Below are 15,954 nucleotides of genomic sequence, written 5' to 3'. Positions count from 1 at the left end.
CAACCATAATTAAAGTATTTGGGGTTCTTAAATTGTGTCAAATGGTTATAAGCATTTTTCTAAAACAGTGAAAAAATTATAGAAAGCATGTGTTTTTTTTGCTAAATAAATGCTCTACTTAAACTAGGGGAGCATAAAAATAGGCTGTAAGTGTATATTTTTGTTATTTTAAGACACCTTCAAAAAAACAGCTTCAACACCATCAAGCAATCTTAAAAACACCTGTCCCATTCACACAGCACCCCCCATATACCTGTCCCACATCATCATGTCATTATTGGCCATATTAAGATAATGAAAAAATTCTAAGTGGCTAATCAATCATTAATTTGGTTTCGAACCGTGGACCGGGTTCCCTATGGATCGCTATTGCGATCGCAGCTGCGAGTAAGCACGCAGTCCTGCTGTGAAAATATGCTAATGACTGCAATCGCAATGCTAGTATACAGACGCCCAAAGCCAGCATAGACACGCCCACTACTGCTTTCGCACATCTGTAATACCTAGCAAACCTGCGTATAGATTGGTACCATCGAGTAACATCGGCCCCTCACGCACAATTACAGCAGGTCTGACCTTACTCATGTGCCGGACCCCGGGGGCCTGAATGGATGCTGCGCGCGGCATCCATTCAGTGACGGGAGAAGGCTGGGGGAAGCCGAGCTAATGAGAGTTCCCCCCAGCCTGACGTTATTTGGAGGCATGCCATGCGGGCACGCCTCCTAATAATGTCACGTAGGGGTTGTGGCCTATGGTAATTAGGCCATGCCCCCATTTTTGGTCACGATGTAAGGGCGCCCTACTAAAAGCCGGCACCGGGTGCTCCGACCCCTGGAGTCGGTCCTGACTAACATATTTCATCCTCCTGGATGAGGTAGAGCATAGGTTTTCAAACCTCGGTTCTCAGGACCCCAGATCTTCTCACAGCATCACAAGTGAAATAATTAGCACCACCTATAGATCTTTTAAAATGTGAGTAATGACTACACCTGTGCACCTGCTAACTGTCTCGGAAAACATGACCTGTTTGGGGGTTCTGAGGACAGAGTTTGAGATACACTGCAATACAGTATTTTTGAAAAAGAAAAAAAGCTGCTGGTCTGAATTAGTGTGTGAGATGCCTCTTATCTAATGATGATTTGTATGCTAAGAGTAAGCAATAGTATTATGCGATATTAGAACATTTGTATTACAAACAATACAAATAGGGGCTTTTATTTTCAATGTATTGTGCCATTTATAATTTAGGAATATAGCCCTGGTTGGACAGCCCTCGACCTTACGGTACCCCTGCAATTGTTAAAAATGTATTTCACAACACTATACTGGGAACAGGTTCACACACATAAATATTCTGAATTTTTGTAACATTAAAAAGAATCATAGCCTCAGAGTGAAATAATCTGATGGCTACTATCTCCAAGGAAATGACTTTCTTATTAGAGAATGCATTCATGCCAGGGGCACACAAGCATGTTTATTCTGTCAAACATCAAAATAGTTGTAATGCCATTAAAATCCTCCTTCAGGTAACACGTTAACCCTTTCAAGACTCTACAAAAGAGGAACACATCACACTGCAGTATGTCTTTGTCTTCTGAAGTAAAACTACAAAGAAGCAACAGCTACATAACAGCTAAGGTGTTTCAAGTCATATAGTCTCATCTATTAGATGTGAACAACTTCTAAAGAATGAATTATGGGATGTACATAACATATTTTGGAGCGTTGTCTCCTTCCATAGAAAAATCCTATTTACAGATTGTGGGTATTTACATAAAACTTTTTTTTCGTTTAAGTCCCATAAGGGCCTGCAAGGTTTAACCCTTCTTTCCCAGAGATACTGACAAACCACTTTCAGCATATTCTAAATGTGTCTTTTATGAACCCTTTACATTACAGATTTTCATTTGTGCCACTTGAATGGTTGATTGTGTTGTTTGTGACCTGCAGACAAATCAATTTTCTGCTAAATGGCCAGGAGACACTCACAAATGCAGAGAATGAGAACCTTTAATGTGCCTGTTTGTGGCAAGTGCCTGTAAGTGTAGGGAGATTTAATGCAAATCTTAATGTTTTGCAATTTAATGCATGATGGTATCCAACACTCTGGAAAGGAATCAATAAAATACTCCTAATGGAAATGGCGGTAATAGTTTCCCCGTTAATGTGGGTTGTGGTGCTTTCCTTCTCATTTACGTATATTACCAATCTTACCCATAGGAGGAAGAAATAAGTCCACGCCTGAATTCGGTCTGCTTCCTGATGCAGTCAGTTTTACATGCTCGGTGACGCAGGCACGTGCTGGGGGTGGCGGTGGTGGGGGTTGCGAGGGAGGGGAACTGTCAAATAATTCTTCACCTGCATATGGATAGAATTCAGGCCTCTTTTAGTTGCATCCAGAATATTCAGCACAATTATTGCCTTATACTTTACGTCCTGTTAGTTTTGCAATAAATTAAGAACTGCATTTTAGGACAAAAGAAAGAGCAATGAAGGAACCACCGTAAGCGGAGACTCAGGCAGAGATGCTGTACTACTATATAGCACAAACTTACAACCGAAAACAAATATTTTTGCTTGTGGTTTTTAAATCTTAAAAAATAAAGATATACAGAAAAGAAGCAGAACATGAAGAAAATCTATAGCTAACACTGTTACAGCAATCACACAGTGGAAGAAAAGAAAGCAGTTGAAACAATACAAGTCAGCAGATTCCAAGACGAAAACATTAGACAGATATAAACCACTTAAGAAGAAACACAGCAAGTCCTATTTTCAGCTGTCACAAGTCCTTGGAGTAACGTTATCTAATCTTATTGTATTGCTGCATGTCTGGCTTACCAAAGAGAGGATATAATTTTCCATGAAACTACCAGCAAAGAAATGGAGAACTTGCTACAAGATTTAATACTTTAAGTGATGACACTTCTAAACATTGTACAGGTGTGATAAGCAAAAAAAGGAATTTCTGAGTCAGCAGTCAACAGAAACTATGAAAAAAAAGTAAATATAAAAAGCATGAAGCTTCAGTAGCTAAAGCGGTTTACTAAAATCCGGCATTTAAAGTGCAATCTTGGTGCTGTCAGCTGCATAAAAACATTTGAGACCACATTTGGTTAAGGAGTGAGCACCTATTATCACATGGCAATTTAACAACTTCTGGATCAAACTCAAGATTATTTTTTTTGCCTTTATGTTCCAGCATCAGAATTTTTATCATTGTTTTATTACATTGGGTATAGAGAGGTAGAGGAGAAAGTTTTGCATATGAAAAAAAAAACTAACTGAGCCTAACATTTACCATAAACAGATTCACTAGGCAATACAGAGACAGTGGTGGAACTAGCAACGCTGCAGCCGGTGCCTTGCACCGGAGCCTGCTGTGGTGCAGGGGCCCATAGCCGCCTGCACCCAACAGTGTCCCCTGGGCCTCATAGTGTTTAAGTGTAGTGCGGATCACAGTGAGAGCTGTCCGCACTGCACAATAACAAACACAACGCCGCCAGCGGCGGTGGTGTATTTGTTATAGCAGCCAATGAGAGTCAGACTCTCATTGGCTGCTGCGTCCCCGGAGAGAGCCAGGCTGGAGCTCACTCATGAGCTCCACCTTCCGGCTCCCGCAGTGGGTGATGTGAGAAACGTCATGATGTCTCTCCCACAGTACCGAGCGGGCTGGGAGGTAGCAGGAGCGGACAGCGGCAGGAGCGGGGATTCAGGTAAGTGTGTTTTTTGTGTGTTTGTCTTATATATGTAGGGGTGGCCACTACTGGGGGCACTGCATTAGGGGGGACTACTACTGGGGGCACTGTATAAGGGGCACTGCATAGGGGGGACTGTTACTGGGGGCACTGCATGGGGGGGGACTACTACTGAGGGCACTGTATAAGAGGCACTACTACTGGTGGTACTGTATAAGGGGCACTGCATTAGGGGGACCACTACTGGGGGCACTGCATAGGTAGGACTACTACTGGGGGCACTGTATAGGGGGACCACTATTGGGAGCACTGTATAAGGGGCACTACTGGGAGCACTGTATAAGGGGTCTATTGGGAGCACTGTATAAGGGGGACCACTACTGGGGGCACTGCATAGGGGGGACTACTACTGGGGGCACTGCACAGGGGGGACTACTACTGGGGGCACTGTATAAGGGGCACTGCATTAGGGGGACCACTACTGGAGGCACTGCATTAGGGGGACCATTACTGGGGGCACTGCATAGGGGGACTACTACTGGGGGGACTGTATGAGGGGCACTGAATAGGGGGCACTACTGGGAGCACTGTACAGGGGGGCCACTACTAGGGGCACTGCATAGGGGGGACTACAACTGGGGGCACTGCATAAGGGGGACTGCATAGGGGGAAAACTACTGGGAACACTGTATAAGGGGCACTACTGTGAGCACTGTATAAAGGGGCACTATTGGAAGCACTGTATAAGGGGGACCACTACTGGGGGGACTGTATAAGGGGCACTGCATAGGGGGCACTACTAGGAGCACTGTATAGGGGGGAACACTACTAGGGGCACTGCATAGGGGGAGGACCACTACTGGGGGTACTGTATATGGGGCACTACTGGGAGCACTGTATAAGGGGCACTACTACTGTATAAGGGGGACCACTACTGGGGGCACTGCATAGGTGAGACTACTACTGGGGGCACTGCATGGGGGGGAACTACTACTGGGGGCACTGTATAAGGGGCACTGCATACGGGGGCCCAAAGCATATTCTTGCACCTGGGCCCACCACTCTCTAGTTCCGCCACTGTACAGAGAGGCATGCAGCACAATTTAACCTGCTTTGTATCAACTCATAGTGGATTAACTAATTAGTGCACCCTATGTTGGCATAATTGGCTTTTTCTTCAATCAGAGATCAGTATGATTTCAGTGTGCCAGATGGATCAATACCTGAGACAGACTTCAAATCCAGGGAAAGTGTTCTTGGAAAAGTGTGAAATAGTCCATTAAGACTCTGGAGAGAGACATTTTGGACCACTAATTCTGTCCATGTAAACCATATTATTAGCAGTTATTTATATAGTGCACACAATAGGCAGCACTTTACATAGAAGATTTCAGTCAGTCATTCACATTAGTCCCTGCCCCAGTAAAGCTTACAATCTATATTCCATATTACATGGAGGTGCATACACACTAGGAAGTATTAGGAATGTTGGGAGGAAACTGGAGGATCCAAAAGAAACCCACACAGGGAAACCCAGGTGTGATAAGAATTAGGGATGTGCAGGCTCGGATAGGTTCGAGTTTGCACGCAGAGTTCGGATTTTTCCCTCCAAAAAAACGGAACTCAGAAAGAGGCTATGAGTTCCGTTTTTTTGGAGGGAAAAATCCGAACTCAGCGTGCAAACTCGAACCTATCCGAGCCTGCACATCCCTAATAAGAATGAAAAGTATGTTCTCACAGGAAGAACATACAAATGCTAAACAGATAGTGGCTTGGTCAGGAATAAAAATCAAACTCATTCAGCACGGATGGTATAATGGTTACCATCACCGCCTCACAGCACTGAGGCCCTGGGTATGATTCCCGCCATGGCCTTAAATGTGTGGAGTCGTATATTCTCCCTGTGCTTGCGTAGGTTTCCTCAGGCTACTCCAGCATTATCCCACAATCACAATATATACAGGTAGGTTAATGGGTTCCTGACAAAAGTTTACACTAGTGTGTGTGTGTGTACACATCGTGGTATTGAACAAAGAATATAAACTACACTGGGTCAGAGATTGATGTGAATGGCCAAATAATCTCTATAAAGTGATGCGGAATATGAGTGCGCTATATAAATGCGGAAGGTGGTGTATGAATATTAGTCTCCCAATCTGTTACATACACAGTTCTCCCACAGGTACCTTCATGTACATTTACATCATTTGAAGTACACTGTATCAGGACTTTCACCCCTTTCTCTGTGCGAGTTGCTGTTGTCTATCACCCACCTGGGCCACCTCAACAATTTCTGGAACATTTTTCTGCCTGGCTCCCTCACTTCCTATCATCAGACGTCTCCACCATCGTTATGGGTGATTTCAATATCCCCATTGACAGTCCACAATCTCCTCATGTCTCCAGACTACTCTCTTTAACATCCTCTCTTGGCCTCTCCCAATGGACTGACTCCGCTACTCATCAGGAGGGCCACTGCCTTGATCTTGTCTTAACTCGACTATGCTCATTTTCTGATTTCACTAATGCTCCTTTCCCTCTCTCAGATCACAACCTTATCACCAGCACACTCTCCTCCATTACATCAACGTCCTTGAAATTAACCAAACCTAAAACCCACAAAAATATTGATGCTATTAATTTTCAACAACTATCTACCTCCCGACAACAACAACAACTCTCACCTATTTCTACCTTCACTTCTCCTAAGACTGCGGCATCACACCTAAACCAGATTCTAGAAAAAGTTCTCGATGAAGTAGCTCCAGCTACCCATCACACACCACGTAGAGTTAGACGTCAACCATGGCATTATAACTTAACAAGGCATCTACAAAAACTCTCACGTAAAGTTGAACGTCAGTGGCGAAAGTCTCATACTCCAACTGACTTCCTCACATATAAGACTATCTACAACTCTTATCGTGCTGCTCTGGACACTGCCAAACAAACATATTTCCAATCTCTTATCTCTGCTCAAGCCTCTAACCCCAAGCGACTTTTTAATACATTTAAACTGCTTCTTACCCCTCCTTCACCCAAACCACCTGCTACTATCTGTGCGCAAGATTTTGCTTCTTATTTTAGGGACAAGATTGATGAGATCCGAAATGAAATGGTATGCTCTTCTTCAGCTAGTGACTTGCTCAATTCCCTACCTGAATCCTCTGGCACATTCTCTTCATTTGATCTCACAAACGAAGATGAAGTATCTTCCCTCTACTCTTCCTCCTACTGTATTACCTCTACTCTAGATCCTTTACCCTCACAAATCAGTATAGCTCTGTCTCCTGTGCTTATCCCAACCCTAACTAAAATCTGTAATCTCTCTCTCTCTACTGGCAACTTTCCATCACTGTTCAAGCATGCAGTGATTACTGCGATTCTGAAAAAACAAAAACTCTGACCCCAACACACTCTCAAATTACTGTCCTATCTCCCAGCTCCCATGCCAATCCAAGCTACTTGAGAGACTTGTCTACACCCGCCTTACACACTTTCTTAACTCGCATAACTTATTGGACCCACTTCAGTCCAGCTTCTGTTCCCAACACTCCACAGAGACAGCACTGACTAAGGTAGTAAATGATCTGGTCACTGCCAAGGCTAAAGGCCGTTACTCACTGCTAATTCTTCTAGATCTCTCTGCTGCTTTTGACACTGTATGAGAAGAGAGTGGTCAACAAACACTACAATCCTTAGGTCTTAAGGACACAGCTCTTTCTTGGTTCTCTTCCTACCTATCTGATCGCTCTTTTACTGTTCGTTTTTCTGATTCTGCCTCCTCTTCACTACCTCTATCAGTTGGAGTACCGCAAGGCTCTGTCTTAGGGCCTCTGTTATTCTCAATCTATACCTCCTCTCTTGGCAAACTAATCAGCTCTTTTGGATTTCAGTACCATCTGTATGCAGATGATACTGAAATCTACCTATCTTCCCCAGATTTATCACCACCTGTACTGGTCTCTGTCACTGAATGTCTTTCTGCAATTTCATCTTGGATGTCATCTCGCCACCTGGAACTTAATATTTCTAAAACAGAATTAATTATATTTCCACCAGCCAATAACAGTTACCAAACTGATCTATCACTGTTGACAACTCGACAATCCACCCTGCCCCACAAGCTCGCTGCCTTGGTGTCATCCTTGACTCTGAACTGTCCTTTGTTCCCCACATTCAATCTGTCTCAAAATCATGTTACATACATCTAAAAAACATATCCAAAATTCGACCATATCTCACACAAGACACTGCAAAAACTCTAATCCATGCAGTTATTATTTCCCATATTGACTATTGCAATAGCCTCCTTACTGGTCTTCCCAAAAACAGGCTATTACAATCAATTATGAATGCAGCTGCAAGGCTTATCTTCCTTGCCAAACGTTCATCGTCTACTGCCCCGCTCTGTCAGTCCCTCCATTGGTTGCCGGTTTTCTACTGTATTCAATACAAAATACTCTTACTTACACATAAGGCTATTAACCAAACCACACCAACATACATCTCTTCACTCATTTCTAAATATCTCCCTACCAGACCTTTCCGCTCAGCACAAGATCTGCGTCTCTCATCCCAACGCATTACTTGCTCCCATTCACGGTTACAGGACTTTCTTCGGGCTGCACCCACTCTATGGAATGCCCTACCACGCACAATACGACTTTCCTCTAGTCTCCAATCCTTGAAGTGATCCCTGAAAACTCACCTCTTCAGGCAAGCTTATCAGATCCCAGAACCACCCACATAACCTTCATAGCCTCCATATGCAATTAGATCCCCTTTCACAGTCCACACACAACCTTACACATAGTCTTTCTCTCATATCCTCATGACATTTGGCCGACATTCCGGTGTAAATGGGTCATAAAACTGTGCATTCTGGCTGGACCAAAATGCAATATATAGCACCTATCCTTGTGCATCAATGCCTATTTCCCTATAGATTGTAAGCTTGCGAGCAAGGGCCTTCCTATCTATATATCTGTCTGTTATTACCCAGTTTTGTTCTATTAATGTTTACAATTGGAAAGTGCAACGGAATATGATGCGCTATATAAGAACCTGTAAATAAATAAATAAAATATAAATAACTTTATAAATAAATAAAGTGACCTCAGGGGAGGCAGTAATGTTATGCACAATGTTCTCAGATATATACACAAAAAAAGCAGGGACAGGAAAAAACACACACACACTGGGGTATATGTAATAGGGTGCAAACTCTGTAATTCTGTGCAATCTCTGCAATTAAATCTACAGTGTTAATTGAGGAAATCGCCCCAGGTTTACGGCAATCACACACTATTATATATATCCCAATTATTCTTTTCTTTGCTCTTTCAAACAATAAAACATCAAAAATATGTCACTGCATTTAATATACAAATTGTAGAATTTACATAAAAATATATAAAAAACTAACTTATAACTGGTTTAGTTTACTTTCATAGTAAAGCGAATAATTTTTGCATGCTCATACATTCTACAAAATAGAAAATTATCTGGCACTGTCAACCTAGGTTATATTAGACTGTACAGAATGTTGCCACTACTAATTTTCTGGTGCTATATGAAAACATCAACGTGCTTCTGTTTATGATCGTCTACAAGTTTGACCTAATTTTAACAAATTTGAAATGATTAATTTGCTAATCACTTAGCAATCTTAAGAAAAACACCCAATCCACAGTCAACTCAAGACTAGCAAAGGAAAATAAATAGCATGCCCTAAATCAGTCATCAACTGCTCTGATCTGCAAGTTTAGTTAGAAGTAATATTCTCCCTCTAACAACTTTCTCATAAAGCACTGAAATTAGCAAACACCTTTCACACTTGCTGAAAGTTAGCAAAAAATATCCTCATCAAAACAAGAACTAGGGTTCTGTAATACATATCAAGAAATATTAATTTGCAGTGAAGGAAGACCCCATGTAAAATAATGTGTTCCCATATTTAACAAACATTTATAGGATAAAAAAATATATATCAAAGACAGACTTCATAAATAGGATATCTATCAAGTGACAAAAGCAAGGAGTCTGTGTAAATTAGGAATTTTTATAGTGGTGTTATATTTATTTTGGGTTATAGTCAATGGTGACATTTACAATGTCGATAGTTGTGATGTCAACATCACAGAACATTGTGACATGTTTATAATGAAAACATCTGAAAACTTGACATTCTGCACAGACCAGAGAGTTATGCCAGGGTACAGACTAGAATTGGACAACATACTGGGCACATCGTCTAGTGCAGGGGTGGGTAACCTTTTTTCTGCCGAGGGCCATTTTGATATATATAACATTATTTGAAGGCCTGGTGCAGGCTACGCCCCCTCCGTGTGACGTCACATGGGGCGGGGCCATAATCGCCAGTGATTACAGCAATGCCCAGAGCATCCTGAGGATGCTCCTGGGAGCTGTAAGGGCAGCAGTGTGATCATCTGAAGTGCCCTAGGGGCGCTCCAGGCAGCAATGCTGCATATATTCTTGCTGCAGTGTGCCATTTTAGGGCCAGACCAAATGAATCTGAGGGCCTTATATGGCCCCCGGGCCTGAGGTTCCCCATCCCTGGTCTAGTGTGTACCCTCAATGTCACTGACTTTGCGTGCTCCCGCGCGTCGTCAGCTTCATCGCTAGTCGGACCTGCATGCACACACACTAGCGTTAACTTTTGTCAGGAACCCAATAACCTACCAGTATATTTTAGTGATTGTGGGAGGATGCTGGAGTACCCGGCGGTTGGTACACACTAGACATCATCTAATGTGTACCAACCTTTAGGGATGGGCTGCAGGAGGGGAGGGCTACCATCAAATACTATTCTTATGTGTTCTGTGCAGGACACATAAGAATGGTATTTGATATCGGACATTCCTTCCATAGGAGGCTAGGAGTTATACACTACCGCTCCATTTCAATTCATTTTCATAGCTCCAGTCACTAACCTCACAGCGGTCATCGCAATTAGTACTGGTATAGACAGGAATTTACAAACAATTTGCACTGTTTTTACAAAGGCAGACAAAGTATGAATGAGAGGTCACATGGATACAAATCACAACACAATGACTCTTACAATGCTTGCCAATCTTTGTATCGCAATTTGCAGTGCAGCTTAACGTCTACATTAGAGTGTACCTGGCAGACATTTTGTTGGCTTAAACACTGTGCAAAAGAATGCATCTTAGCAAATCGTGACATATCTGAGGCAAGAACAGCTTGGAATTGATAAACTGCATTCATCTGCATATTTGTTTAGGTCACAAAATGGCTCTCTTGCTATGTGTAGGCGTTAGGTATATTTTTAGTACTTCTAATGAGGCCAGAGTATCTAAAAGAAAAGGCAGGTGTTAAGCAAATACTTCAGTAGAAAGCATCACAAAAAAATATTGAGCGCACAGAAAAACATCAAAAGGACTTTTTTACTGGATGAAACAGTGAATCGTGCTTCATTGAAGAGGAGAATAAAATTATTACCTATTATACTTTTGTCTAGTTTGCACCTTTTACAATTCTGCCAGAGTAATTTCTTATACAGGAATAAAAAAAGAATAAGAAATATAGGAATCTATGTAGTGATCAAGCTTCTGAAAAGGAGAAAAACACAACTTTTCTCAATCTATGTTTACGTAGTCTGTTAATTGGATGTTTTTATTGAATTATCTGGATATGATCATACAAGGTTAGGATTATGGGTGAAATTCTCTTCCCAGCTGCTGCTGCTAATTAACTGTAACATTTGCTTGCTGCACGCAGAATTCAGAAACAACATTTGTCAGCCAAAGTGGATTTTTAGGTGTCAAGTTGATTTGGCAAAAAGATTATGCTCAACTTGGCCTACCTAAAATCAAGCTAAAAGGGAAAATAAATGATTCTGCAAATTACTGTGCCAAGTTCTGTTCAGAACTACACTACATTCATTTTTCATGAGGAATTTTTGGGCTCATTCATAACAGAAAGGAAAGAAAAAAATACTCTAGAATAATATATACATATGTAATATATGTATACACACAAAGAAATAAAAGTAAACTGAAGACTGAGGGGAGGTAAATGGCTTGGTTCAGGTCCTGGAATCTTGCGACAAAACAAAACATGTTGCATGCACATTGATTTTCATTATTGTAGGCAAATTACAGAAGACCCATCCATCTTGATGTTAGCCATTTTTAGTTAAATTGTACTTACCAAGGTCTGGAGCCTTTAGCAATTTCAAGTCCGATGTGTCATTGTGCATTCCATTTGTCAAACACTGCCCATTCTCACATAGCCTAAGAAACAGAAGAGAACAAAACATTCAATATAGCACTATTACAGGCTAGAATGACTAAGGGGTCTATTTACTAAGCAGTGTTAGGAGAGAGAGTGAAAAGTGATAAGAAAGTGATTAGGTGCCAGCTAATCAGCTCTCAACTGTCATTTTTCAAACACAGCCTGTGAGATGACAGTTGGGACCTGATTGGCTGGCACCTTATCACTTTTCACTCTGTCACCTAACACTGCTTAGTAAATAGACCCCTTAATCTTCAAACCTAAAATTACCATCAACGTCAGCCATTAACTTCACAGTTGCTCTTTTAGTTCAATTGACCCCCAAAATGTACTTAGCATCGAAATCAATTTGCTAAACAGATAATTACAGATTGTGGTTGCACTCTGGGTTTTAATAAAGTTAGAAAATGAAAGAATGTATATCACATTTTTATTAGATCACATTTCAATGACCTTTATTTTATATATTTTATTTTAATAAAAAAAAAGTACTACAGAATTTACAAATTGCAAGATGCAGGACAGGTTAACCTGACCCCCAATCACCATTTTTTTTTTTTTTAATCCAATATCACATAGTAAATAAATAATATTACAAATTTAAGTGGCTGATGGATTTGCAAAAATGAATGCAGTAAAAGATCAACAATGTAGCAAATGTCTCATGTGTTTGCATGGCTCACTTGGAGACACTAGGTGGCTGTTGAGAAGGCAGAAATGAAAGGGCCTATGTCTTAATTATCATAACAAATACTTTTAGCTTTGAATGCAAATATCCACAGGGACACCGGTAGCGCTAACCGTTGTCCCTACAAATCATAACCCCGGCATATTGGAGGAATCTTTTACATTTGTGAAAGACTAATCCTGAGAATCTGACACTGTGCAAGGGCACAGTGTTAGATTCAGGAGCAGGCCGGGGGCTGTGTGAGAGGGATCATATAATCCCTCTCCTACGAGAATGCTTCCCTAGGCATAAAGTGGTCTCCGCCATCTAAGGATGGGGTAAACCCAAGTGACAAAACTCCAAAAATCTGGGTACATAGGGGTCAGACCATAGTTTCTACATCATTTTATAAAAAAAATATGCTTGTTAAATAAGCCACCAAGTGAGATAGTTAATAACGTGATACAGCTGAGTAGAAAACAAAGTATCATTTTATTAATACACTGTGGCCCCCACTTCCAATTTTTTTTTTTTTGAACAGCTTAACTTCTGAAGTGAATGGACTTTACAAGGTACCAAAAGTTAATTTTATGTACTAAGTATATACTAATATTAGCATAATTTGCATAAATCTGAGCATGTTACCAAACTATTATTAATCTTCCCTCACATCCAAATTAAATTAAAAACACAGCAAACAATAATACTATTAGTTTTGTAATATGGCTGTTGCATCTATACAGGAAGCAGGTGTTACACTGAGTTTTTAGCAGACATGCTGAAGCCACACACTGCAAGATGCCTGCAAATGAGCAAAGGGACGGGGGAGCTCCACATCCCCTAATAAATTAAATCCCATACTGGTACATGTAGCCCAACCTGCTGTGTGCAAAACATTCATTTATTTCTAAGATAATAACTAAATAACAGGAAAAAATGACCAAGCTCTCTTCTAGTGTCATCATATGGACTGCAATCAACAAAGAATTGTTTCTTGAAGTACTTATGGATGGAAGAATAATTATGCAGGTAGAAGGAATATAACTGTGATAACAGCACTTCAAACATTTATTTTTCAGAAGTGTTGTATCAGGATAGCAGTAATGGTGCACAGTATATGAATGACTGAATATCTGCTATCTTAGAGGAAATTGTGAATGGTGAGGTATTTGATATGCTAAAGGACAATGTTAGCAATACAAATGCAGCAGGGAAGATCATAAAGGATATATAATGGGCTGTAAACCCCATGGGCCAAATCTGTTGGATAATCTACAAAAGATCTATACAACAATAAAATAGATGATCAAACAAATAAAAAATACTCTTAATAACATTTCAGCCTTTAAGAAGGAGCGAGAAGATAACACCAAGAATAAAATAGTGACAGTCAAACTCTCGATTTAAAGTAGATGCACCGGTGATCTTATTTGAATAAAAATAGAAAAAAAAATTAACTACAGTAATAACTGAAAATCTTAAAGTGCCTGTGATGGAGTCTTAGGAGTTCACACATTGAGACCTGAAAAACCCTAATTTCTTCATCAAAAACTGCATCTGAATCAAATAGTGCATTTCTGTCAGTCATAACTTATATGGCTCAGATAAAATCAGCTGGTGTCTGGTGAATATCTGCTTAGAAGGAGGAAAAGTAGAAGAATGTATTGATAGACTGGAAATTTTGTTGCCAATTAACTTGTGATGCTGTAGACGTACTAGATCCAAATTAAGTTGATTATAGCATTTTTACTGCACTTGACTTCATTACAAAACTAACAACGCATTGAGGATCTCATCATGGAAAGGTGCCGTCAAATGTTGTAAACAGTGATCGCAAATATGTGCTATAGCGCGTATTTTACCCACAAATGAGGACCAGGGACTCACTTTTGCAGAATGAGGTCTTCCCTGGCCCGGCTGAAGGAAGGACTACAAAAAGGTGGTGGAGCAAGCCCTTTAGTGCCTTTCCTTGATACAGCAGCCCCGGGCATGAAGACTGCCCCGGTATCTGACCCGGCCCCCGTATGAAGGCTGCCGCGGCCCCCGCATCGAGTGTGCTGTGGCCTCTGTGTGAACCTGGCCCCCGCATCAAGAGTGCCGCAGCCTCTGTGTGAACATGGCTCCTACATGAAGGCTGCCCAGCCCCCGCATCAAAACTTCTGCAGCCCCTGAGTGAATGATGCCACGGCACCTGTCCCCCAGCGTTAAGATGGCACCCTGTATTCAGAAAGCAGACCAGGCAAGACACTGTACCTGTAGCTGCATGCCCACACCTGTACTCGGAGTATAGACAGGTAACTGTAAAGCGAGTAGTGCCACGGGTGGGGGTTACATAGATGCGGTGGGTCATTAAGTGTGATGAGGGTTGGTTTGGTACAGTTATATTGGTTACATTAATGCGGTGGCGGTGCTGCTGATAATACAAACAGGGTGGGGTCTAGGGGTGCCGTAGAAGCTAACCCATGCATCAATCAATGTGGCTGGCAGGCGGGGAAGGGGGGTTCCTGAGGGTAGTCCACAAGACTGTCAATTTAGTGTTATTCATCATTCTTCAGCACTTTACCCCTTCCCTACCCCCAGCACTGCCTTTCTGTAACCATCTTCTTGCCCCCTAGTACTATGCCAACATCTATCTACTCTTAACTACCCTTTGCTACCCCAACTGCCACATGCCCTTACTCCCCTTTACCCCCTCCCTGCTTCAACCTCCAGCTCTACCCCAACTGCTGCCTGTCCTTAACCCCTCTATCCCAACTGTTACCCACCCCCAGCACTAGCCAAATTGCCATCCTGACCCTAGCACTGTTCCAACTGCTGCCTGCCCTCACCCCCTTCTCTGCCCCCAGTACTGCACCTGTTGGCTATGTGAGATCAAGGCAATGTAATTATAAGCATTATCTGTACTGTAATATGAGTTTGACTTCCCATGGTGTATGTGTAGGGCATGTGGGATGGTCTGATGCTTTATGGGGAGCTCAAAAGCATAATATGTGATGGGACGCAGAATCAGTGGAGTAGGACCCTAATTTATTACAGTTAGGGGTCCCTGGGGCCCACAACTGTTTTAGCTGAGCGCGATCACTGTGTATGATACAAATCTTCAGATTTTCGGTCCATACATATCACTGCAACTACATGGTGTTAAAATCTTTGCGTAATGCCTTTTGCTGCTTGCTTGTTTCCAATTCATTAATATCATTCAGCATTTCAAAGAAATTGGAAATACCTACATCTCACATATGAAAGTAAGTAACCTTTTCTAAATCTGGCCGAATGTCTTTAGAGGTTCTTGTAGGTGACAAA

At 41.6% G+C, this 15,954-nt stretch overlaps 1 protein-coding gene across 1 annotated transcript in view; it reads right to left on the bottom strand.

Moving 5' to 3' along the window:
- CBLB (Cbl proto-oncogene B) overlaps positions 1 to 15,954 on the bottom strand; it is a 209,788-nt gene that overhangs the window by 13,644 nt on the left and 180,190 nt on the right. The window contains exons 14-15 of the mRNA XM_088481111.1: positions 11,901 to 11,983; positions 2,218 to 2,361 (exon numbers count right to left, since the gene is read on the bottom strand). Coding sequence (XP_088337237.1) covers positions 2,218 to 2,361; positions 11,901 to 11,983 — 227 coding nt within the window. The remainder of the gene's footprint in view (positions 1 to 2,217; positions 2,362 to 11,900; positions 11,984 to 15,954) is intronic.

The sequence above is a fragment of the Taudactylus pleione genome, unplaced genomic scaffold (genome assembly GCF_031769625.1).
Source record: "Taudactylus pleione unplaced genomic scaffold, aTauple2 ptg000265l, whole genome shotgun sequence".
Lineage (NCBI taxonomy): Eukaryota > Metazoa > Chordata > Amphibia > Anura > Myobatrachidae > Taudactylus > Taudactylus pleione.
Note: the sequence above shows the minus strand (reverse complement) of the source record. Positions and strands in the feature narration are given on the sequence as shown.